At 41.7% G+C, this 24,867-nt stretch overlaps 2 protein-coding genes and 1 long non-coding RNA gene across 14 annotated transcripts in view; 2 read left to right on the forward strand and 1 right to left on the reverse strand.

Moving 5' to 3' along the window:
* svilc (supervillin c) overlaps positions 1–17,008 on the forward strand; it is a 29,980-nt gene extending 12,972 nt beyond the window's left edge. For all 10 annotated transcript variants that reach the window (XM_004552381.4, XM_004552385.4, XM_004552384.4 and 7 more), the window contains 15 exons: positions 41–177; positions 1,341–1,488; positions 1,625–1,770; positions 1,927–2,102; positions 2,650–2,794; positions 3,161–3,479; positions 3,589–3,740; positions 14,120–14,222; positions 14,300–14,507; positions 14,616–14,749; positions 14,829–14,984; positions 15,218–15,358; positions 15,440–15,552; positions 16,503–16,658; positions 16,891–17,008. In XM_004552381.4, coding sequence (XP_004552438.3) covers positions 41–177; positions 1,341–1,488; positions 1,625–1,770; positions 1,927–2,102; positions 2,650–2,794; positions 3,161–3,479; positions 3,589–3,740; positions 14,120–14,222; positions 14,300–14,507; positions 14,616–14,749; positions 14,829–14,984; positions 15,218–15,358; positions 15,440–15,552; positions 16,503–16,658; positions 16,891–16,980 — 2,324 coding nt within the window. In that variant the 3' untranslated portion in view covers positions 16,981–17,008. The remainder of the gene's footprint in view (positions 1–40; positions 178–1,340; positions 1,489–1,624; positions 1,771–1,926; positions 2,103–2,649; positions 2,795–3,160; positions 3,480–3,588; positions 3,741–14,119; positions 14,223–14,299; positions 14,508–14,615; positions 14,750–14,828; positions 14,985–15,217; positions 15,359–15,439; positions 15,553–16,502; positions 16,659–16,890) is intronic.
* Positions 17,009–17,114: 106 nt separating this feature from the next.
* On the reverse strand, positions 17,115–24,390 carry tmem98 (transmembrane protein 98). 2 transcript variants are annotated; one of them, XM_004552379.6, is made up of 8 exons: positions 24,252–24,390; positions 23,239–23,332; positions 22,167–22,382; positions 20,467–20,598; positions 20,322–20,355; positions 19,934–20,049; positions 19,796–19,855; positions 17,115–19,562 (listed from the first exon to the last, which is right to left on the reverse strand). In XM_004552379.6, exons 3-8 carry the CDS (start codon positions 22,295–22,297, stop codon positions 19,361–19,363), a joined length of 675 nt encoding a protein of 224 aa, XP_004552436.1. In that variant the 5' UTR covers positions 22,298–22,382; positions 23,239–23,332; positions 24,252–24,390; the 3' UTR covers positions 17,115–19,360. The 2 variants fall into 2 exon arrangements, with proteins under 2 accessions (XP_004552436.1, XP_004552437.1); XM_004552380.6 differs by having other exon boundaries at positions 23,239–23,329; positions 24,252–24,356.
* A 33-nt stretch (positions 24,391–24,423) lies between these two features.
* Positions 24,424–24,867, forward strand: part of LOC143418402 (uncharacterized) — an 89,829-nt gene continuing 89,385 nt past the window's right edge. For both annotated transcript variants that reach the window (XR_013098402.1, XR_013098401.1), the window contains exon 1: positions 24,424–24,729. This is a non-coding gene — a long non-coding RNA (uncharacterized LOC143418402). The remainder of the gene's footprint in view (positions 24,730–24,867) is intronic.

A 24,867-nucleotide genomic window follows, 5' to 3' on the forward strand; every position in this document is an offset into this window, starting at 1 on the left:
GTGGTCAGGTGTTAAGGTTAACCAACACCTGTGATGACAGGTAGGCGGCATGTTCAGGTCCGCCTGGTTGAGCCCTCAGTGCGGTCACTGAACAGTGGAGACTGCTTCCTGCTGGTCACTCCAGAGCACTGCATCCTGTGGAGTGGAGAGTTTGCCAACGGACAAGAAAAAGCAAAGGTACCACCCAGGACAATGTTATGGTGTAGTAGCAGCATGTATGACACATAAAATTACAGGGAAAGGGTAAAGAGGTGGATAATACAATACAAAATAAGAAAGTAGGATTAAAATTATTTCCCATTGCCAGGAAATATCTGACCATCCCTTAAACTTACTCCTCTTAGAAATTTACATGGGAAAGGATGTTTTAATAACTTCATACATATACCAAATTGGTTTACATTTATGCACAACAAATAAATGCATAAAATATTACCCTTCAAGACCCAAAGAGCATTCTGTGCATAAAATGCAGTGTTTGCAGTTCTTGCAGTAAATTGTAAGCATTAAACCTTAATGGACTCATAAAGGTTGGCTACAGTTTGTGTGTTAAATGCATAATAAAGGACAGTGACGATATGAATCAAGAACGTCATACATCACAGAGTTCAGTTATTGATTATCTAAGTATCACAGTATGTACCTTTACTTTTAAACATTAACTTTGGTTGCGTTTTAAATGTATTTATATTTTATTATGGAACAGTGTACTAAACGTATATGGGGACAAAGTGTGGAGACAAAGCACTGAATGAGTAATTAAGTCAACATTTTGAGATAATAACCCAAAATATTTCCTTACAAGCTTCCATAAAAAGGTAATATTATTGAGAGGACGGTGCACACTGTCATAGACTCTTTTTAATAGTTATTTGTACGTTTCTATTATTATAACAAAGGTTCAAATATCTGTTTGTCTAAAACTATAGCTGATTTCACACATGAACGGGTTGTGACACTTATGAATTTATTTCTTTTCATGTGTAGCACTCAGCCATGTTCTTGTTATTGGAAATATTTTGGTTTGGTGAGGCAAGTTTCCTGCAAGATTTCTAATATAGGCCAGCAAAGACTGCAGTAGTAAAATAAAAAGAAATTACAATATGCTTTTACTATAGACTATGTTCTGTTTGGGTTAGCATAGCAAAAAGGTCCTAGGTTCTAATCCACCATCTGCTCAAGGCCTTTCTGCGTGGAGATTGCATGTTCTCCCTGTGTCTCTGTGGGACTCTCTGGGTACACTGGCCTCCCTGTGACCCTGAATGGGATAAGTGGCAGAAAATGGGTGAACTATATTCTGTTACTGCTGATTATCATATTATTTATTTATTTTTTGTCAGGCCTCTGAGCTAGCTTTGTTCATCCAGAACCAAAGGGACCTTGGTTGTTTGGCTTCCCACGTTGTCCACCTGCAGGAGGGCATGAACTCTGACAGCAGTGTGGCTGCAGACTTCTGGAGTCTCCTGGGAGGAAGAACACAGTACAGAGGTTGGAAGTAAAACATGTACTTTTCAAATATATCAGAGAAACACATTTTGAATTGCAATTTTTCTCCTTTTATAATTCACCTGTTGTTTTTCATCCAAAACATTAGAAAATGTTTTTTCTTTTCTTTTACTCACAGGAGCTTGTGCTCCAGAGGAGGATGAGCTCTATGAGCGCGGTGTGGTGGAGTCCAACTGTGTGTACAGGCTGGTGGAAAACAAACTGGTGCCTCATGAACAGGCTTGGGCCTCCATCCCCAGCATCACCCTGTTGGCCTCCTCTGAGGTCTGAGCTTCAATTCTCGGCTCCCTAATTACTTATATTGTAGTTGTTTTGGTTTTGGGTTTGTTTTTTTGTTCATTAAATGCTTGATTGTAGAAAAATAATGGAAGAGAAGTTAATCTCTGACTCTGTTCATATCTCTTTGTCATGTATGCCCAGGCCCTGGTGTTTGATTTCGGCAGTGAGGTCTATCTGTGGCTCGGACAGGACGTTTCCCTCAGGAGGAGAAATGTTGCTCTCCAGTTGACTCACCAGGTGTGGGTTGGAGCTTATGACTACAGCAACTGTCAAGTAAACCCACTGGATCCCACTCAGTGTAACCCTGCAATTCAGCTGTAAGTCACTAATATATTACACATAAAAAAGGAGCCTGTCTGTATACAACATTAAGTTTGCTGTGCATTCATAATATGCACTCTGTAGAAAGTAATTCTTGGTTAAGTGTGCCCATGTGACATGCTCTAAAAACCCTGCTTGATGTTTAAAGTCCAGACTATATTTTGACATTTAAAAGACATATTTTAAAGCAAGCAAGTGGACATGAACTACAAAATACTTGCAGAGAGTAAAGGTCTTCTCTCAGTGTACCATATTCCACAGTCAGAAAATATATTACAACTTGTGTATATTAAACAAGGTCTTTAAAGGGCTTCCTTTCTTCATTTATTTCAAGAGGGTTTTTTTTTGTTGCAGTTTAATGAGATTTAAGCTTTTAAAGTATATATATATATATATATATATATATAGTGTGTGTGTAATTATGTCTCTTGGGAATGGATGTCTGTAAAGCTTGAGTCTGGACTAAGACAGACTCTCTTTTCTATTTTGTTTAATGCTTGTGTTAGTTCTTTTATCGGTTTCATGGCATAACTTTGTCCACAGACGAGGAGAAGGCCGTCCCAGCTGGGCTCTGTTCGGCGTCCTCACTGAGAGCAACGAGACAGCTCTGTTCAGGGAGAAGTTCCTGGACTGGATGTGCAGGGTTGGAGGCAGAGAGGAAGCGGCTTCAGGGACGGATCAGACGCAGGTTCATATCACATTCAGAGATATGATGCGGCACATGCAGTTTTCAGACACTCAAACTAGTGTGTTTCAGTTATTGCACTGTTTGTGTAAAATTATAGATGTGAAGAATATATTTAGATCAATTAGTTTTATTAAGTTTCCAGCTTGATAGAAAATTAGTCTCTATTAAAAATTTTTACTAAAAAAACAACAAATTTTTATTACTGGAAATATTGACTGGAATATCTAAAACCTATTTATAACTAGCTACCTTTTATTTCTACTGAAACTCATGTGCAGATATCTAAATTTCAATTTTGACTTTTGCTTTTTAAAAGTGATTTTTTTTAAACCACTGAAATTCAGTGTCTGCGCTTCCTCTCCATAGTCCATCCCAGTCCAGTCATCCCAGCCGCTCTCCCCTCCTTCAGACCTCTTGAGTCCCTGCGATGCCAAAGCTCTAGTATCGGGTCAGTGCTTAGAAGGTGACGGTTTGGTCCGTACTGTGCTGGCTGGGGTCGATGTCCAGAGAGGTCATGGTGTCATCATGCTGACGGAGGAACGTCAGATGGAGCTTAACACAGTAGCGGTGGACACCTGGCACGTCCAGGAGTTTGACGACAGTGAAATCCCAGTGGAGAGCAACGGACAGCTTTATGAAGGAGACTCTTATGTAATCCGCTGGAAGTACAGCATCAGTACAGCTGGTCAGTAACCTTTTTTGGGGTTTTTTTCTAATAGATTGTACTTTTAATGCTATGGCAATATTTTGACTGAGACATTTTAATAATGGTTAACACTCTCTCTTCGTTACAGACAGCACAGACAGCTCAGATGAGTGTGGGACGGATCCAGCACCAAAGGAAAAGACGGCCTTCTTCCTGTGGCGAGGCCGTCACTCCAGTGTCAGTGGACGGGACACAGCTGCTTTCCTTTCCATCGGGATGAGGAACCACGAAGAGTCGCAGGTAAGCTCATAGCAGTCAGATTAGATCCCCTTCTTATATTAAAGTAGAACCCTGGTAACTGTTAACTTTCACAGCAGTGAAAAGCTTAGTTTTATCCTCACAAAGAACGCACGCACTTCACTTAGTAGAAACATTGCATTATGCGAGTATACCCAAACAAATTAAGAGAAACAAAGAGCACAAGCAAAAGTCTTTTACTTTATTTTATTACAAGTATTTTTTTTATTGCAATGCAAAGAGGCAGTGTAGGAGGAGAAAATAAGCCTAAATGGCTGTGTAGAAGTGAAAGAAATACATAAATAATTTAACAGACAATAAAAATGGCACCAACAACAACAAACACCCAGCAAAAGCTTCTGAAACATTTTAATGTTTATTAGAGTATATTTCAATTAGAGCTGGGCGATATGAGATTTTTTCATATCACGATATGTTTTTTTCATTTCAGGCGATAACGATATCTATCACGATATAAGCCAAATAACTATATTTGTAAGATTTAAATGTGCCGTTGCTCACAAGTAAAATGTGAAATAATCAGCAGCTTGTTTTTATTTAAATATTTATTTCCCATAATAAGTTCAACAGGGTAGATGTACTTAAGGAACATGAGACTTTTTCAGATAAATAAAGGCAAATATTGCAAACTACACAAAAGGCAGCCGCTAAAGCATTTAAGTTTCAAAATAGGACAAACGAAACAGACTAAATTGTCAATTCCACTTAGAAACAAAATATTAATTCTAAAAATAAATCTTAGTTTGTTTTACAGAAGAACAGACAAAACTGACTAACTTTTGTCAATATCAAATAAACTGAGAACTAAAAGGAAATTCTCAATCTCTCCTTGTTGTATAGCTGAGCTTTTCAAACAGTTTTAACAGTTACTTTAGTCTGACAAAAGCCGAATGACGAATTAGCGCTTCCAGTCAGAGACTGAGGCTACGTCCACACGTACACGGGTATTTTTGAAAACGGAGATTTTCCATTTTCGTTTTAAAAAATAATCCCGTCCACACATAAAGGCAGAAATGAAGGAAAACGCTGCTATGAACATGCCAAAGCAGCAGGTGGCGCTAGATTCCTAACCGTGCCTAAATGTTGGCCAATCAGAAGTCTAGAAGCCTCGGTGGGAAAAAGTAAACAAAGCTGGGGCATAGAAGCAGAACCGAGTCGTAAGTGTGGAGGGACAGTAACTGTGTGTATATGTAAGCATTTAAACACTGCAGAGAGTAGAATTAACAGTAACAGTATTGTAGAAATTCATTTCACCGAAACAATAACGTGGCGCAGTGTGACGAATGCACCAGTTTATTGTATTTCCAGACTTGCTTTCGGCACAATTTACAGTGCACGCTACTCTATTTTTGTCAGACTTGAAATAGCCGAAATACCTTCACACTACGGAACTTCTATGGCTCTTCCGTTTGACAATCTCTCCGGCATTGGAACCATCATCTGTTTTCTCTTCGGTCACGCTCGGTTGATTTTTCTAGTCGGCACACTCATTTCCTCCATTACGCGCTGGCTCCATTACCCGCTGGCTGCTTCCCAAACAAACACACGTGCGGCTTGGCACTTGTGCTGTACGTAACAAGTCACGCGACGTGACGCTGCGGCTGTGATTGGTTCGGCTCTGCGCTACTTAATTTGGATTGGCTGACCTTTTTTTTTTTTTTTTTTTTGAGGACAAGAGCGGCGAGGTCTATCGCGATAGCTTAATTTCTCTATCGAGTAAAAGTTATATCGCGATACATATCGTTATCGTTCTATCGCCCAGCTCTAATTTCAATACACAGAGGCATATGGTTGGTTTACAACTGCAGTAAAAGTTGAATGTAGTTTAGAGAAAAGTGGCTTGTTTTAAAGTCCATGGAGTATTTAAAGTATTAAGAATGAAAAAAACAGACAAAGGTGATGACATTTTACTTTGTAAACCACACTACCACTTTTTGTTAGTTTGTTACTAGTTAGATAGTTACTAGTTCTGCCTACCTGCCCACACATTGACCCTTTTGAGAACAGATTATTACACAATGTTAGCCACAGAAGTTGAGATTATTTCTGCTGGCATGTGCACATCAAATTCAAATTTCAAATTCAAATTTTTATTTGTCACGTACACAGTCATACACAGTACGATATGTAGTGAAATGCTTGGACAACTGCTCGTGACCTAAAGAAAACAAAAAAGGAAAAGGCTATGAATAAGAAAGGAAATAAATATGAAAAATTAAAAAGGGTAAATTTAACTAGGAAGGAATAAAATATAAATTAAGGTTAAAAATGAAATAACTGTACAACACAAATTAGAATGAAGGGTAAATTTAACTGGGAAGAATAAGATAAAGATAAATATATAAATTAAAGTTGAAAATAAAATAACTGTACAACAAAATACACAATACACAATATAGAACTATATAAGAATGTATGAAGAAATCTAAATATAAATAAATATATACACAATAACAGCAGCTGTACAAGTATTAACCGGAAATGAAGAATATAGTGACCAGTGTTGTGCAAAACCAAAGTCCAGAAAGTCCAGTGTGTGTGTAAGAACCATATGTGTGGGTCAGTACTGTGTGGTGGTGTGATTGAGAGACCGTATCGCCTGCGGGAAGAAGCTCCTCCTCAGTCTCTCTGTGTTGGTCTTCAGGGAGCGGAATCGCTTTCCTGACCTCAACAGAGAGAACAGTCTGTTGTTGGGATGGCTGAGGTCCTTCACGATCTTCCTGGCCTTGGTCCAGCACCGCCTGCTGTAGATTGAGTGCAGGTCAGGGAGCTCGGAGCGGATGGTGCGCTCAGCTGACCGCACAACCCTCTGTAGAGCTCGTCTGTCCTGCATGGTGCTGTTCCCGAACCAGGTTAAGATGTTTCCCGCCAGGATGCTCTCTATGGTGCACGAGTAAAAGTTCCTGAGCACCTTGGAGGGCAGTTGGAAGTCTCTCAAGCGTCTGAGGTGGTAGAGACGCTGTCGGGCCTTTTTCACCACGGTGTTGATGTGACAGGACCATGACAGGTCCTGCGTAATGTGAACTCCGAGGTATTTGAAGCTGTCCACTCTCTCCACTGGGCACTCGTTGATGACGGGGGTCTGGTAGTTCCTCTCCTGCTTAGTGCTGAAGTCCACTATCAGCTCCTTTGTCTTACTGACGTTTAGAAGGAGGTTGTTCCTCTGGCACCAGTTCTCCAGATTCCTAATCTCCTTCAGGTAGGCCGTCTCGTTGTTATCAGAGATCAGGCCCACCACGACGGTGTCGTCAGCAAACTTGATGATGGTGGTGGAGCTGGTAGTGGCCACACAGTCATATGTGTACAAAGAGTACAGCAGGGGGCTCAGAACACACCCCTGGGGGGCTCCAGTGCTGAGAGTGGTGGAGGCTGAGACATGTCCGCCCATCCTTACTGCCTGTGGTCTGCCAGTTAGGAAGTTGGAGATCCACTGACACATAGATGAGCTGAGTCCCAGATGCTCCAGCTTGGTGGTGAGTGTGGAGGGAATTATGGTGTTAAATGCAGAGCTGTAGTCTATGAAGAGCATTTTAACATAATTCCCCCTTCTAGTGTCCAAGTGAGTGAGTGATGTGTGGAGGAGATGAGAGATGGCATCGTCTGTGGAACGATTTGGACGGTAAGCGAACTGTAGTGGGTCCAGTGTGTCTGGTAGTGAAGAAATGATGAAGTCTCTGACCAGGCGTTCAAAGCACTTCATCACTACTGAGGTGAGGGCTACAGGGCGATAGTCATTGAGAGAAGCAGGGTGGGGTTTCTTCGGGACAGGAACAATGATGGACTCTTTGAAGCATGTGGGGATCACCGACTGAGATAAAGAGATGTTGAATATCTCAGTGAACACAGGAGCTAGCTGGTATGCGCAGTCTCTTAGGATACGACCTGGGATGCCGTCTGGTCCTGCTGCTTTCCTGGTGTTCACTCTCTTGAAGGCTCTCCTTACTTCATGCTCGGAGATGACGAGCACGTTTCCGGTGCTGGCAGTATCTTCCTGTCTGCAGCCGTTAGCGCCGCTAACACTAGCATTGTTGGAGACCTTAGCTGCAGCCTCGAAGCGAGCATAGAAAGTGTTCAGCTCGTCTGCCAGAGTCACGGCCGCGTTCGTCATACCGGTTGTTGGTGCTTTATAGTCCGTTACTGTCCTTAGTCCCCGCCACAGGCTCCTAGAGTCACTCTGTTGGAGTTGTGACTCTAGTTTCCTCCCATAGCGCTGCTTCGCCTCTTTCACCGCCCTCCGCACGTTATATGACGCGGCTTTGTACGGGTCCATGTCCCCCGTCATGAGTCCCGTGTTGTAGGCAGCGGTGCGGGATCTCAGAGCGTTGCGGATGGTTTTATCCACCCACGGCTTCTGGTTGGGAAACGTTGTGATAGTCTTTGTCTCCACGTTATCATCCGCTAGTTTCCCGATGAATCCCACAACCGCTTCCGTAAACACGTTGACGTCATCGTCGGAGCTGTTTCTGAACATGCCCCAGTCTGCGTCATCGAGTGCGTCCTGTAACGCGGCCACCGATTGATCCGTCCAGCGCGCGACCTTCCTCTGAACCGGAACTTCCTGTTTTAGCCTTTGTTTGTATTTTGGCATGAGGAAGATGGCGGCGTGATCAGATTTGCCAAACGGGGGGCGGGATTGTGCCTTGTAGCCGTCCTTGACCGTAGTGTAGCAGTGGTCCAGTGTCCTTTCACCCCTGCTGGGGCAGCAGAGTGAAGCTGACCCCCCACCCACTTGAAACGTAAAGGCAAATAGGCGGAGCGGTTAGTGCTACGTTTGTGCAGATTTGTGCAGGTAAAATTAGCGTTTGTGCTGCTACGGTTTCCGAGATATTAAACTTTATTTTATAGGTCATTCAAAGGTCACCATCCCCCCAGACTGCTCCAAAACAAACCAAAATGGTCTACTTTTTTAGTGCTACGTTTGTGCTGATTTGTGCAGGTAAAATTAGCGTTTGTGCTGCTACAGTATCTGAGATATTAAAAGTTATATTTTTTGCTGATGACATCACCATCCCCCCAGACTGCTCCAAAACAAACCAAAATGGTCTACTTTTTTAGTGCTACGTTTGTGCTGATTTGTGCAGGTAAAATTAGCGTTTGTGCTGCTACGGTTTCCGAGATATTAAACTTTATTTTATAGGTCATTCAAAGGTCACCATCCCCCCAGACTGCTCCAAAACGGGCCAAAATGGTCTACTTTTTTAGTGCTACGTTTGTGCTGGTTTGTGCAGGTAAAATTAGCGTTTGTGCTGCTTCTGTTTTAAAGATATTAATGAAAATGTAAAGGTCAACCAGCCCCCCCACATTACCCAAATCCAACAAAAGTGGTATCAAACGTTTGTGCTACGTTTGTGCTGGTTTGTGCTGCAAAGATTTTCGTTTGTGCTGCTATCATTTTAAAGATATTAATAACAATTTCTAGAGGTCATCAGAGGTCAACCAGCCCCCCCACATTAATTAAATCAAACAAAATGGGTGTCAATCAACTGTGCTACGTTTGTGCTGCTAAAATTTTCGTTTGTGCTGCTTCTGTTTTAAAGATATTAATGAAAATGTAAAGGTCAAAAGGTCAACCAGCCCCCCCACATTACCCAAATCCAACAAAAGTGGTATCAAATGTTTGTGCTACGTTTGTGCTGGTTTGTGCTGCAGAAATTTTTGTTTGTGCCGTTATTATTTTAAAGATATTAACAAAAATTTCTAGAGGTCAACCAGCCCCCCCATATTAATGGAATCAAACAAAATGGATGTCAAACGTTTGTGCTGGTTTGTGCTGCAAAAATGTTTGTTTGTGCTGCTAACATTTTAAAATGTTTAATAAAATAACGTCTTGATGCGTGCTTAATCATCCAGGTAAGTAAATCCCAAAAGGTTGATTCTGTTCATCTGGACATTTTCAGTTGGAGAAACGTTTCGTCACTCATCCAAGTGACTTCTTCAGTCTCAGCTGACTGCAGGTTTCCCCAACCTTATAAACACCCGTGAGTGAAGTTGCCCCCCCTACCTTCTTCAAATCGAACAAAATCGATGTCAAACATTTGTCCTGCAAATTATTTTGTTTGTGCAGGTTATGTTTCCCTAATTTTATAAACAGTACATGTACAGTGAGAGAGAGATGTTACATCTGTCTTCACTTGCATCCCAGTCATAGAAGCGTTGGAGGTCGTTCATAAGAGATTACAGGATCATCCCAACCTCAGCAACAGGACCACTCTCAGCACTGATCAGTTGTGTTTGCTTTTGGAACTGTCTTAATTCCACCTATTTTGCATAAGGGTCAGTACAGGCAGAAATCTAGGTGTGCCATGGGTTCCCACAGGCCCCTGGTCAAAGTCACCAAACCAGTTCGTAAGCAGGTACAGGTGTGGCCAGAAGGGTCCTCAGAGGCACTGCTTTTCCACCACAGGCCGCCACACACGACAACACCACAGACTTTCAGGAATATACAGAAACTGTCACTGCCTACATCCCAAAATGCATCGATGATGTCACAGAGACCAGGACTATCACTGTCTGGGCCAATCAGAAACCATGGCTCACAGGTCAGGTTTAAATGCTCCTAAAGTTGAAAAATGCAAGCCTTCAGAGCCGGGAATTAGGTGAGTCTAAGAACAGCAAGGGCAAACCTGTCACGTGGCATCAGCTACAGCAAAGCTTCAGCGACAGCAGAGATACTTGGAGGCAGTGGCAAGGAATACAAACCATCACAGACTACAAGCCCACTCTACAGACCATGGTGACACAATCCCCAGACAGTGTGTGGAGATCCCTCCACCATCATTACTGAACCCAAGAAGTCATCTATCTCCTGCTTTAAGGACTACCGTCCTGTCAAACTCACCTCCATCATTATTAAGTTAAGTGCTTTGAACGGTTAGTCATGCATCAAATCAAATTATTGCTTTCCCCCAACCTGGATCCATTTCAGTTCGCATACCGGTCAAAACGCTCAACCGATGATGGAATTTCAACTGCCCCTCACTCAGCCCTCACACATCTGAACACTAGAGACTCATATGTCAGAGTGCTGTTCATAGACTTCAGTTCAGCATTCAACACCATCATTCCCCAGCAACTCATTCACAAACTGGATCTGCTGGGGATCAGCACCTTGCTGTATAACGGGCTGCTAGATTTCTTGACAGGAAGACAGCAGACAGTACGGGTCAACAGCAACACCTCCAGCCCAAGAACACGGAATACGGGGGCTCCCCAAGGATGTGTGTTGAGCTCCCTTCTCTTCACTCTGCTGACCCACGACGAGATCTACTACAGGGGTGAAGTTAACCATCTGCCAGAGTGGTACAGCAACAACAACCTGTCCCTGAATGTGGAGAAGACCAACAGTGACTCTACTTCCTCTGCAAACTGAGAAGCACAAGAGATTCAACCCCCATTATGAGCACCTTTTACAGAGGCACAGTTGAGAGTATCCTCACCAGCTGCATCACTGTGTGGTATGACTCCTGCATTGGGTTCTGCAGGAAAAAATGACAACGGGTAGTGAGAGCAGCCGAGAGCATTGTGGGGACCTCTCTTGCCTCCCTCCCCAGGAGATCTACTGCACCTGCCTCATCTGGAAGGTCGTCTCCATTACAGGTGACTCCACTCATCCCTTCAACAGCGTCTTCAGTTTGCTGCCATCAGGAAGGATACTGAAGAGCCTCCGGGGCAGAACCAGCAGACTGAGAGACAGCTTCGTCCATCGGGCTGTCAGGATGCTGACCATCTCTGGATCGAGAAGGGGGGCCCAAGGGTACATCTTTCGCCATCCTACAATGCTGTGATTGTAGCCATTCCCCACTTTCTGTGAATGGTACTCATGGCCATTGATCAATAGGCTTTGATTAGTTGTCATTGATCAATGGTCATAAGAATTTGCATACTAACAATCATGGAATTAACCCCCCGGCACATTGTTCATTCAGTGGCGCTAGTTTCCTTCACTATGCAAATGTACTGTTTATATGGTTGGGAAAACCTACAGTCAGCTGAGACTGAAGAAGTCACTTGGATGAGTGACGAAACGTTTCTCCAACTGAAAATGTCCAGATGAACAGAATCAACCTTTTGGGATTTACTTACCTGGATGATTAAGCACGCATCAAGACGTTATTTTATTAAACATTTTAAAATGTTAGCAGCACAAACAAACATTTTTGCAGCACAAACCAGCACAAACGTTTGACATCCATTTTGTTTGATTCCATTAATATGGGGGGGCTGGTTGACCTCTAGAAATTTTTGTTAATATCTTTAAAATAATAACGGCACAAACAAAAATTTCTGCAGCACAAACCAGCACAAACGTAGCACAAACGTTTGATACCACTTTTGTTGGATTTGGGTAATGTGGGGGGGCTGGTTGACCTTTTGACCTTTACATTTTCATTAATATCTTTAAAACAGAAGCAGCACAAACGAAAATTTTAGCAGCACAAACCAGCACAAACTTAGCACAGTTGATTGACACCCATTTTGTTTGATTTAATTAATGTGGGGGGGCTGGTTGACCTCTGATGACCTCTAGAAATTGTTATTAATATCTTTAAAATGATAGCAGCACAAACGAAAATCTTTGCAGCACAAACCAGCACAAACGTAGCACAAACGTTTGATACCACTTTTGTTGGATTTGGGTAATGTGGGGGGGCTGGTTGACCTTTACATTTTCATTAATATCTTTAAAACAGAAGCAGCACAAACGCTAATTTTACCTGCACAAATCAGCACAAACGTAGCACTAAAAAAGTAGACCATTTTGGTTTGTTTTGGAGCAGTCTGGGGGGATGGTGATGTCATCAGCAAAAAATATAACTTTTAATATCTCAGATACTGTAGCAGCACAAACGCTAATTTTACCTGCACAAATCAGCACAAACGTAGCACTAAAAAAGTAGACCATTTTGGTTTGTTTTGGAGCAGTCTGGGGGGATGGTGACCTTTGAATGACCTATAAAATAAAGTTTAATATCTCGGAAACCGTAGCAGCACAAACGCTAATTTTACCTGCACAAATCTGCACAAACGTACCACTAACCGCTCCGCCTATTTGCCTTTACGTTTCAAGTGGGTGGGGGATCAGCTTCACTCTGCTTGGTGGGGCAGGTGATGTGTTGATAAAAGTTCGGCGCTGCGCGTTTGAGGTTGGCGCTATTAAAGTCCCCCGTCACAATAAGCGCAGCGTCCCGGTGTTGTGTCTGGTGCTGTGTGAGTGCCTCATGCAGCTCGCATAAGGCGGTGACCGTGTCCGCTTGTGGTGGAATATAAACGGCACTTACAATGACCGATGTAAATTCCCGAGGTAGATAAAAAGGACGACACATGATGGACAGTAGTTCCAGATTTGGTGTGCAGGAGCGTGTGAGAGGAACAACGTTCGCACTGTTGCACCAGTTGTTGTTCACCATTAAACACACGCCGCCTCCCCTTGACTTCCCCGAGTCCCGTGTCCTGTCCATGCGGTGAACCGAGAAGAACTCGGCCGGCTGGATGGCGTGGTCCGGCACCGCTGGGTTCAGCCATGTCTCGGTGAAGCAGAGGAGATTGCAGTCCCGAATGTCTCTCTGGAACTTTATCCTGGCCCTGAGGTCGTCAAGCTTGTTCTCCAGTGACTGGACGTTGGCGAGCAGGATGCTAGGCAGAGGTGTGCGGTGTGCACGAGCTCTCAGCCTGTTCCTGACGCCGGCTCGCTTCCCTCTAGGCCGCCGCCGCTTCCCTTTGTTCTCCCTCGAGATCTCACTCGGCCAGCTCGGATCCGGAGTTAAAAACTTCGAATTGTGAGTACATTGTATACCAATAGAAACAAGAGTGTCACTGTCATACCTAATGTACCCAATGGTGATGATTTTGCCGATTTAGAAACGCTGAAAACTAACTTAAAAAACAAAGACAAAGAAAAAGTGGTCGGAGCAGTCGTGACGGCAGCCGACCTCACCGGCGCCATCTTATGATCTTATGATCTTATCTTATGATACATCGGTGGTGAATTTATTATGAGGTTCCTTTAATAGCCACTAGTGTTCGAACTCTGGGACGAGCAGTATTATAGTGCCAGTCTGTTGTAGTGCCGTTGGCCCTGAAAGGCATCGAAACCTTAAAAGCACAAAAATCCAGATCCCGTAAAACAACTGAAGTATGAAAAAGCTGCAAAAGCTCACAAAAGACATATGAAATGCAATTAGAACACATTCTTGCATCTTTTTCTTCTTCACAACACCAACAAATCCTTCTTAAAAAAATAATATTACAAGAGTAAGAGGAACACAGGACAGAGTTTGAGAAGCCAGTACTATTGATGATATTTCCAGCAGACATAAGTGCATGCAGCTGTTTACCATCTTTTGTGTGGTGTGTTTTGTAAGGTGGTTGTGCCTCAGGGAAAAGAGCCCCCCTGTTTCCTGCAGCTTTTCAAGGGAGGCTTGGTCATTCACAAAGGAAAGCAAGAGGAAGCTTCCATCAACACAGGTGGAGTAAAATCAGCTTGGTTTTCAGTCCATTTTCCTTCTCTTCTTTGTTTGAATGTTGTGATTATCAAAACACAGAAAGCTGGCGTCTGTTTTGTGTGCGAGGGGAGCTCCCAGAAGAGGGTTTTCTGTTAGAGGTGGACTGCTGCTGTGCGGGTCTGAGGTCGAGAGGCTGTGTTGTCCTGCTAAATGGCCAGCAGGGAGTGCTCTATCTCTGGATTGGTTGTAAGGCTCACAGCAGCACAAAGGAAGTCGGCAAGAGGGTGGTGGAGGTCCTCACTAAAATGTGAGTCACATGTTCTTATTGCGCTTTTTAAAAGTTCTCAGTATCAATTTTTTTTTTTTTTTTTTAGCTTGAATGTACTTTTATTTTTTGTTTGTTTGTGTGTTTTAGCTGTCCATCAGAGGTGGGTTTAAGCAAAAGCAGCCCTGTAAAGGTGCAGATAGTACAGGAAGGTTCAGAGCCAGAAGACTTCTGGACAGCACTGGGACAAAAGGACAGGAAGGCCTATGACTGCATGCTGCAAGGTGCAACGCAACACACACTGTGCTTTGCTGTGGACTGTAAGCCTTCAAATCATAAGAAACAACTCTTTTGTAATGGCAGATCCAGGAAAGTATAACTTCACGCCTCGCCTCTTCCACCTGAGTGCCTCTTCTGGGAGTTTCCAGGCCGAGGAGCTGCAGAGTCCGATGCAGATGCCGGGGCTTGTGATGGCAATGCCTTTTGTCCAGGAGAGCCTATACAGTGTACCACAACCAGGTGAAAACAGACACAAAACAAACTAAATTCATCTTATATTCAACTCTGCTTTTCAGTTTCTCACCTCTGTCATTTTATCTGCAAAATAAACACATTTAAAAAGTAACAGAAAATTGCTTCCCTATACACTCATCTATTGTTTAACTTCATCTATCCTCCCCCCTGCCAAAAACATCAGTCTAATGTAATTCCACTTTATTGCCCAATTTCCCTCTTTGTTGTCTGCGTGCCAGCTTTGTTCCTTCTTGACAACCGTCTGGAGGTCTACTTGTGGCAGAGAGGTCAGCCTGAGCAGACTGAGAGCTCCTCAGCCTGGAAACTCTGGCATCATGAGAGGAAGTGTGCCATGCAGACAGCGCTGCAGTACTGCAAAGGTAGTAAGAACTGAGGGAGAGGAGTTGGTTTCATACAGAACTTGATAAGTTTTAAAATGTATTGTTTATTCTGTATCCCAGAAATAAACCAGAGAAGGCCGCCACATGCGTATCTCATCCTCGAGGGGGCTGAGCCTCTCACCTTCACTAATGTCTTCCCGCGCTGGGAGAAAAGCCTTGAACCTCATGCACAGGTATGAACATGTTTATCCAGAAATGAGCTCAAATGTTATAATTTGGTTTAATTTTAACAACCTCTGAATCTCGTCTAATCAATATTTCTTCCCACTTTAACATTAAACATTAACATTACATTAAAAAGCATTCCTTTTTAGGGCTCATGTGCAAACTTTAACTGTGTCATAGAAGAAGGCGACCTTGTAGCATCTAAGATAAGTTAGCCAATGAGCAGCACCTTTTCCAACCAAGATCACAACACTATGTGTGTTTGGTACTTTAGATTTAATTATGCTCATCACAAATGATACAGAGGTTGGATAAATTCATAATTCATGTTGATGCCTGGGGATAAAAAAGATTCATTGCTGAATAACCTGCAAAGCTTTCCTTCTTTCACTCTTATTTTATTGCCTTGTCCTTACATCACAGGTCTCAAAATGACTATAACACTAAGGAAGTGAGGGTCTAATTGTTCCTTAAACCTCATTTATATAAGAAAAATTAAGATTAAAGTTGCAGAAGTGATATCTGTGGTTTTAAAACTTTAAGGCCACACACAAGAATCAAGGTTAATTTTTTGTTGTTGTTTCTCTGTGAATTTTAAAAAGGAAACAATTTTTTTAGGGGGATCTCGGTGACTAATATTTTTTTTTACATTTTTTTGCACATGGTTCAAAACTTTAAACCTCACCTGTGGAGAACCTCTCATATCTGAAAGTGGTCAGCCCCACCATCATGAGTCCCCTCAGTGTGGTCATTAGTTAAGAAAGGGCACCACGTGTCAGTCACAGGTCAAATGTGGCAACACAAAAAAAAAAAACCCACTGGTATTTGGCAAAAAATTATTTGTCAGTAACTGAGGTAACAAATGGCTTAAATACATCTTCAAGCATTGTGGAACTTTACAGAATACACATTTAATGTCTATTTTTTTGCCATGTCTCTCTCCTTGGGTGTGACTCAGGGTGATACAGGGCGAGCGAAGCTGACCTTGGTGCAGGACACCCTGGCCCAGCTCATGAAGACCCAGTATCCTCTGGAGGAGCTGCTGCGGAGCCCCCTTCCTGAAGGAGTGGACCCCCAGCGCCTGGAGGTCTACCTGTCCAATGAGGACTTTCAGGTAAACTGATGGATGATGTCACCATCTTGCAGTGATGTCCCCTGACCAGCAGGCTTCAGCCTTCACCAGATTTTCCAAATGAAAATGCTGAAGATGCTCTCATGTTTATAAGCTAATGATAAATATAGAGCGGAAGTTTTGCCGCAACTTTAATGTTTACATTTGTATTGGATTTAAAAATTGATTTCTACTTTGTCTCCTCCATAAATAAATTACTTCAATTATGTTTCAGACTATTTTGGAAATGAAGAGAGATGAATATGCCTCCCTCCCAAGCTGGAAGCAAATTGATCTGAAGAAGAGCAAAGGGCTGTTTTGTTAGACAATGAAATAAACTGGAGGCTGACTGATGCTGTGACAGCAGAGACTTCCTTGTCTGCTGCGAAAGGAAAATGGCATGGGGGGGACATAAGAACCATGTTTCCACACAAAGAATTGCTCACAGCATAATACAACTACAAAGAGATCACTTTTATTTATGTCAAATTAGTGTGTGGACTTTTTATTGGACATTCTTTAAAGCTACCAAATGGTTGAGAGAAAATAAACAAACTTTTTTACTGTCTGTGCAAATCAGTGAAAGATAATAAAAAAGGTTATATGGGAGTAAAATAAAGACATCAGTAACAAACATTGGAAAGAAAACATAGGAGTGCTTACAAAAAGATTAATGCTAATAAACAATGTAAACAGACAAAAAAAGGCTAACCACTTCCTAAATGTTTCCTCCTTGATCAATATCTTTCCACCAAAATGTTCTGAGCTGCAGTTTCTCCTCAATTTTGATTCTTCTTCCCTGCTTAACGATTGCCGCAAGAACCTTAAAATAAGAGTACATGGCATTGTAATCTGTGACGTGTACTTTACAATCGTGTCACACTGATGTGTTCATTTGTCTGGAAGCCTTGTGTGCACAAAGCTTTGTGCCATGTGTATTGTAGCTGTGGCCAATGTGCTCATTGTGGCTGGGAGCGATGCCTTATTAAGGCTCCTTGGGGATTCACTATTAGCTATGCATGAAGGCACAGGTAGACATGCTCCAATAACGTCCCTTTAGCTCAAAGCAACACGCTAATTCAGTTTCACCTCAATCAACACACTGTTCCAAACACCCTCATAACACAGCAGTACACAAAGACATACTGTATCTCTCAATGATGCATGGAAGCCCATTATTTATTAAAGGAAAAACAATCTATGTAACACATGTATTGCTTAACAAATTTTGATGTGAATGTGTCAGTCTACTTTAATGTTTGTGGGTTTTTTCTCTTTTTTGTAGTATACACATAGAAAGGGATGCTACAGCTGGATTCTACAGCAATTTTTTGTTATTTGTTTTTAAGATATCACTCTCAGGTTGGTTCATTGTCCATCTCTGACATAACCCCCCCCCCAAAAAAAAGACCCTAAAACAAAACAGAAACAAGAGTAGCAAACAAAAAGAACCCCTAGTATTTTGTTAACATGATCACATTGACAATGCTAGCATGCTAATATTTAGCATAATGTGGCTGCGTTCGAAACACTTTTTTCATTTTGTTGTCAGGATTTCTTGACTTACTGTCTAGCAATCACGAAGTCCAGAGTCACTGGAGAGAAAATGGTAACATGCTAATAATAGCATGCTAATCTTTGTTAATTAGGCTAAGTTTTCCCATCTAGAGTAATTTATATTTTACAATATGGCTCTACGTCTGGAGAACAACTGTCACAGAAAATAAGGTTCCTAAATGACTACCGACAAGATTGAGTCCGACACTGAACAATGCAAAGTGATGTGCACATGTGCAGCAACTGTAACAACAACCTTAAACATCATGTCCTATGCAAGATTTGCTAATATATGTATAATAGACGAGCAGTCCGCATTAGTGGGCTGGCTTTAAATCAGCCATTCTTGGCCTGTGTTTGATAATCATCTTATACCAACTTTCATGGTAAGTTGTTGAGGAATCTCTCAAGAATAAGTCAAAGAATTAAAACATTGTTTGGGGTCTTCTACAATCTGTCTGTACACGTTTCTTTTTTGCCAAACAAACTACTGAGAGCTTAATTGTAAGACCAGCATTGCAATATCTGAATTAATATTAATATTTGCCAGTGTGGCTAGAAACTTTCAAGAGGAAGAAACACAACTAGAAGAATCTTTTTCTGTGGTAATAATATCTAAATCCTTTGCTGCTGATCTTAGAAAATTCACAGTTGGGTGATTTTTAACAGCATAAGAGTATCTGAGGGATTAAAAAAAAAAAAAAAAAAACGTCCACGACTAGCTGACCTACAAAATTGGAACCATCTCGGGTTAGTCTTCAATTCACCCAGTGTGGGTTCACTGGCTAATGGGTATTATTTTCCTCAAAATGGATTAGCTGACTAAGCCATCATGTGACTATGCAGGCCTAGTTAGGCTGGATTTAGGCCTACCGCTCAGTGATGGCACTCAAAGACATTTCAAAAGACATTCTGCTGTAAAAATATCTGCTGTAGGGTTACATAAAAATGTATGTGTGTCAGCCTGAGAGATCTACTTTGAAAATATCACTATGCAGGTGTAGTAGGGTAGGTGTGTAGGTGTAGTAAAGTTACTTTAAAAATATTTCATGGTCCTTGCATCTATGATCACAACCTTTTATCTGGAATGAATAATGAGTCTGGGTAGTGTGCCTTTTTGACTCTTCAGACGAACCAGGTGGTTTGCTTTAGATGGCCTGTTCTCTCTGAGCATCAGCTACAGGTATGCATCGTTCTGGTTCAGAAGCTAGTGCTGCTTCTCGCAAAACCACCATGTGATCTTCAGCCGCATGGAGTGACTGGTCGATCCAGTCTAAACTGCCGGACATGTGACAGGCGTTGCGGGTGACCAGGACCAGGTGGCTGACAGAAAGGAGGAGAGCGGTGGCCCTGAGAATGAATAAAACAATCATATTCAAATCAGTGAGCTGCTGAAGGAAGGAAAGCATTTTTATCCCAACCTCTATCATCCATTTGGCCATCTCCAAAATTATTACAGATAAATCAAGTCATGTTGTTGCTCCCTCCTGGCTTCTTCAGGCACCTAACTAATCACTGAAGCTGAAAGTCTTTTGCATTAGGCTATCGAAGTCACACCTCTCTGGAAAAACAGATCAAATTACCTGGCATCCAAGAGGATTGGATCCAGAGGAGGGTACATAGATCTGACTACGTCATCCACCCTGTGAGACGGACAACGATAAAAGATGGTCAGTCCATCTTAGTTACAAGATAAAGTTATAAGGAGTGTATCACGTTACCTTGGGCTGATCCGCTTAGCCACAGTGATAATATCACTCAGGCTGGCTGGTGCTTTAACTTTTGCCCCTGAGCCCATCGTCATCGCAACCAGCTTTTCAGTCAAAGTGTGGCATATCTATATGTGGAAGTAATTGTAACAGCAGCAGTTAGCCAAGTTAATAACATCTAGCAATTAGAAAATTACATAAATGTCATTAAATCTCAATATTTAACTTTAACTTTGATGCTTAGTAGACAAGTTGCTTTTGTGACTTAAACGAACGGGAGCTGACAACCGAGACATTCTAAAGTCAGAAAACCCTTCAAGACTTTGATATGCCTACTTAATCTAAACAGACATATAAATTAAAGTTAGAGCTAAATCAGTAAGTTAAATATTTCTGTTACCTTCAGGATAGAGATACAGTGAGACACCAAACCACTGTTGGAGAAAAGAAAACTCAAGAAATTATTTGCAATCCCTGACAGAAAACAGTACATGCATAAAAGCTGTAAACTTCTATAGTTCTACAATGACACGTGTAAGACATACGAGGCATCCTCTATCCAGTCCTCATTCTCTAAGATTGCTTCAATGTGAGGGTTAGTGATGACTACATCATCCAGCTCCAGCTCAGAAGGTTCGCTCTGAGTCTCCATGGCTCCAATCAGATCCACTGTGGGTCTGTGAAACAACAGAAGTAAGAGGAAGCTGAATAAAGACTCATTACAGCAGAGAGTAACTGCAGATTGGGGATTATTTAGTATTTACATATATGTGTTGCAATATATCAAAACACTTTTTAAGAAATAAGAACTTTTTAAAAACCAAATGACTAAATGCTGAACAGACACAAACCATGTCCCTTAAAAGGAGGTATTCTACTCTGTAAATCAGATTTAATCTGATTAAATGGTGATGGACTGTTATTAATTTAAATCATATTAAATTCATTTGTTAAGGCCAAATTATATTCCTATATGCCTAGATTATTATGATGAAAGGCCTGATTTACACTTACCACACACTTTATTAGATAAACATCTTCAACTGCTTGTTAATCCAGATATCTAATCAGCCAATCACATGATTGCATTGCACCCGTCACTGCATTTAAACATGATCAAGACGACCTGATGAAGTTCAAACCGAAGACCAGAATGGGGAAGAAAGGTGCTTTGAGTGATAATGAACATGGAATAGTTGTTGATTCCAGGCTGGCTGGTCCAAGTACTTTAGAAACCACTGTTCTACCGGCACTTTCTCACACTACCATCTTTAGGGTTTACTAAGAACAGTTCAAAAATTTTTTTAAAAAAAGGGAAAATATGCAAGTATTCTCTGGAAGAAAATACATTGTTGCTACCAGAAGTCAGAGGAGACTAGCCAGACTGTTTTAAGCTGACAAGAAGGCAACAGTAACCCAGTTAACTACTTGTTACAATCGTGGTATGCACTCAACATATGGGCTACAGCAGCAGAAGACCACATTGGGTACCATTCTATCAACAAAGAACAGGAAACTGAGGCTATGATTGTCACAAGCTCACCAAAACTGTCTGTCTCAATTTCCATTGTGGCATTCAGATGGTAGGGTCAGAATTTGGAGTAAACCAAGAAAGCATGGATCTATTCTGCTTTGTATAAACATTTCTGGTTAGTGATGTAAGGGAGTGTTGGGTATTTATTTAGGCACATTTTGGGCCACTTGGTACGAACTGAGAGTTATTTAAACCGCACAGTCTTCCAGACCATCTCCCTCCCTTTATGACCACAGTGTACCCATCTACTGATTACTTCCAGCAGAATAACACTAAGGGAATGGGAGATTTGCATCATCTATGTGCAGCTGACAAATCTGCAGGAAATGTGCAATGCTATGATGTCAGTATGGAGAAAGATCTCTTAGTAATGTTTCCAGCAACTAGTTGGAAAAAAGTAACACAAAAAATTCAGGTAGTTGTAAAAGTAAATGGGGTCCAACCCAGTATTTCCAAGCCTTGTCAAATGTTGGTAAGTCCCAAGACAAAGTGAAAAAATAGGGTGCACTTCTAAATTAATAAAACCGGATGTTTTTTTATTTTATTACTGTTCTATGTATATAACAAAAATGCCAGATCAAGTCTGTGGAAAATTACAGTACGGATATTTCTCTTGCTTCAAAAAATTGTGGTAAAAGTTTTGTGACCCTGAATTCAACTGGAAGAAACTCATGTCTCATAGATTTAGAGGCTTTGTGCTGATTCACTGACTTTGAGTCGAAGTGGTGTAGCAAGTCGTGCGGGTGGCAGTAGCGGTGTCTGCACACCACCACCAGGGCAACGAAGGACGCCAGGAATATGGTGGCCAGTACCCCGATTGCCACAATCACCACTGTCTCCATGGCGACTCTGGCTCCCACAGCTCCTGTAGATGGCAACTCGTCGAGGGGGAAAAGTGCCAAAGCTCAATTACAGATGGGCGCTCATCTGTTGTGGAAAGAATAATTGGTAGGTTTAGTTTGATTGAATGAAAACACAGAGGAGAGACATTATCACAACACTTCTGGATATTTCTCTCACAAATTTTTGTTGCAGTACAATTTAGGCATGCCAGAGAGGAGAATACAATAAATGTTTTGTCTCTTTCTAAACTAGGTACACCTATAATACACACATAAAAGAGAACCTTATCTAAGCATACTAAGTGCACTTGCCCCTTTGTTTTGCACTTCAAACAGTATTTGTAATGGGAACAGACTGTTCAATTTACATAGTCTTATTCCAAGACTGGGTAAACATCTTCAGTAGCAAATCACAAAGTCAACAGCTTAAAAGTTCCTTCGTGGAAAAAGCCTGTTAAGACTCATTTTGATTAATAGTGTAACTAATATACATGCAGACATGTCGCTAAGCTCACAGTCTAAACAAAAGTGAAAATCTCCTGACCTCTACTTACCGACGTATTTTTGGATCATCCACAGTTTAATATAGATGGCATTTAGCCTATCAGATTGTAAAGTATACACCCTCTGCCCAGTCTAGTCACTCATTAACTTCCCCTGCCATACCTGGTAACTATTATGTGTGCAAACTCTCTGTAGCGCAGCTGTCACTGGATAATAATGCAGGTCTCTAGGTGCGGCACAACTGATTTGTTATTTGTGAGGTGGCTTAAAAAGCAATGATTTGGTTTTGTAAATGGTTACAAGCACAGCTTATTAGGCAGGGCAGCTGAACTTTCAACATTACAACATTGTAAACCTGCATATTTGCCTGGATGATTGTGAGTGTGTGCCATGGAATGCTGTAATTCTCTAATCAGATTAATTTGTGTTACACTCACCGTATCATACAGGGCTTTCTCCTGCCTGAGAGCTTTTCTGACTCTTTGTCTTTTCGCAGGCCAGTGGTTTCTGAAAAATCAGTAAAGCCTTCTGCTAAAAGAGAAACAGAGGTAAACAGATTGATTTGAGGTATTTTGGGGCATGGAAAATCTCTACAGAGTCGCTCCCACATTCCTTAGTGCAGTCTGTGTTAATAGGAGCAGCAGCACAGCTTTTCATTACACTTCAGTGAAAATTTCTGACAGCTACAGTAACTAATTAGATCTCAAAAGTCAGGCAAAAACCGTAAATATGCTTAAAAGCAAAAACTGTACTCAAAGTAGCCCTCTATAAAAAGTCAATAAAAAATACCATGCCATTTTTTCCCCCTCTTAAGTAAAATTGTAAGTACAGAGCCAGTTTAGAGTGTGAGTAAAGAGCTTCCACGGGTAATACAGCATTTCGGTAATGAGGAATAATCATGTCTCAGTCAGTACTTTAAAACTGCACAAGCTGTAACTCTTTAAGGGAAACTGTTCGGGGCTTCCGAAGAGGAAAAAAGAAGAGCAACAAAACTTAAACACCTAAGTTAAAAAGTTACTGGAACTGGTGATAATATTATGAATACTACATATAGTCCATCTAAACATAAATCTAAACTGACACACACACACACACACACACACACACACACACACACTACAAGGCCTTCATTAGAACAGCCGAGAAGAGCAACGCAATTAAACATCACCACTGCAAATGTGAGTTTGGGTTCCCTTTTCATATTCATGCTCTTATCGTCTTTTCTTGAACAAGAGATCAATGAAGACACACCTCTACTCTGATTCTCAGTTAATAATCAAATCCCAATAAAACTTTTCTACTCTCGGTGTTTCACAATTAGAAACATCGACTTTCTAACTTTTTAAATAAGGCTAAAACTTAGTAAATACTTCTAAGGTTACGCTTTAATACCCAGGCCACTTTTTGATCTAAAAGAAGATCGCAAATTATGCATTTCCCGGTGACTTACCTGGACATTTTTGTCCTTTTAGTCGTTTCCTGTGAGGAGACAAAACAGTTTACGCTCCGCCGCCGGGAGCGCGGAGACGGCACCGACATCTCCCGACCTGGCACGTGAACGCGCAGGAAAGCAGCTCATTAGGCGCAGCGCTGAAGCTGTCGGTGAGTGACTGATGATCAAACTTTTCCCAGCGCGCGCCGGACAGCGTAGCGTTTAGTCTCGCGCGCATGCGGAAGGCTTGAACCGTGTGTGCGTGCGGCGCGCTCTTGCTTGGCTGTTAAGCTGCTTTTGGAAATATATCTACAGCGAGTGTGACACACACGGCTGTTCAGCTAACACTGGGTGGCGTACCCTCACTGCTCATCTAACACCTGTGCGAAGGTGACTCGGCACACCCGTCAGGTCCCGTGCTGAAGTTACTGCAGTATCTGAAGCTAATTAGCAAACTAGGGCTACTAGTGATGCTGTTACCAATACACCTGTAAAGGTAATTAATTACATTTATGTAAGAACTTGTTGCGCGTTTTTCTTTATATATGTATCTGCATATATACTCATAGGCAGGAAAATATTTGTACTTCATCGCATTTAGTATATTCAGTTACAATGTTGATATCACGCAGCT

Source organism: Maylandia zebra, linkage group LG4, assembly GCF_041146795.1.
Source record: "Maylandia zebra isolate NMK-2024a linkage group LG4, Mzebra_GT3a, whole genome shotgun sequence".
NCBI lineage: Eukaryota > Metazoa > Chordata > Actinopteri > Cichliformes > Cichlidae > Maylandia > Maylandia zebra.

What these genes read in the sequence shown, in the direction of transcription:
- tmem98 (XM_004552379.6), bottom strand. Translation starts at nt 22,297, where the DNA reads ATGGAGACAGTGGTGATTGTGGCAATCGGGGTACTGGCCACCATATTC. An exon ending in ACTGTATCTCTATCCTGAAG is followed by an intron (nt 20,050 to 20,321) that starts GTAACAGAAATA and finishes TTCCACATATAG; the next exon opens with ATATGCCACACTTTGACTGA. An exon ending in GCTAAGCGGATCAGCCCAAG is followed by an intron (nt 19,856 to 19,933) that starts GTAACGTGATAC and finishes TCCGTCTCACAG; the next exon opens with GGTGGATGACGTAGTCAGAT.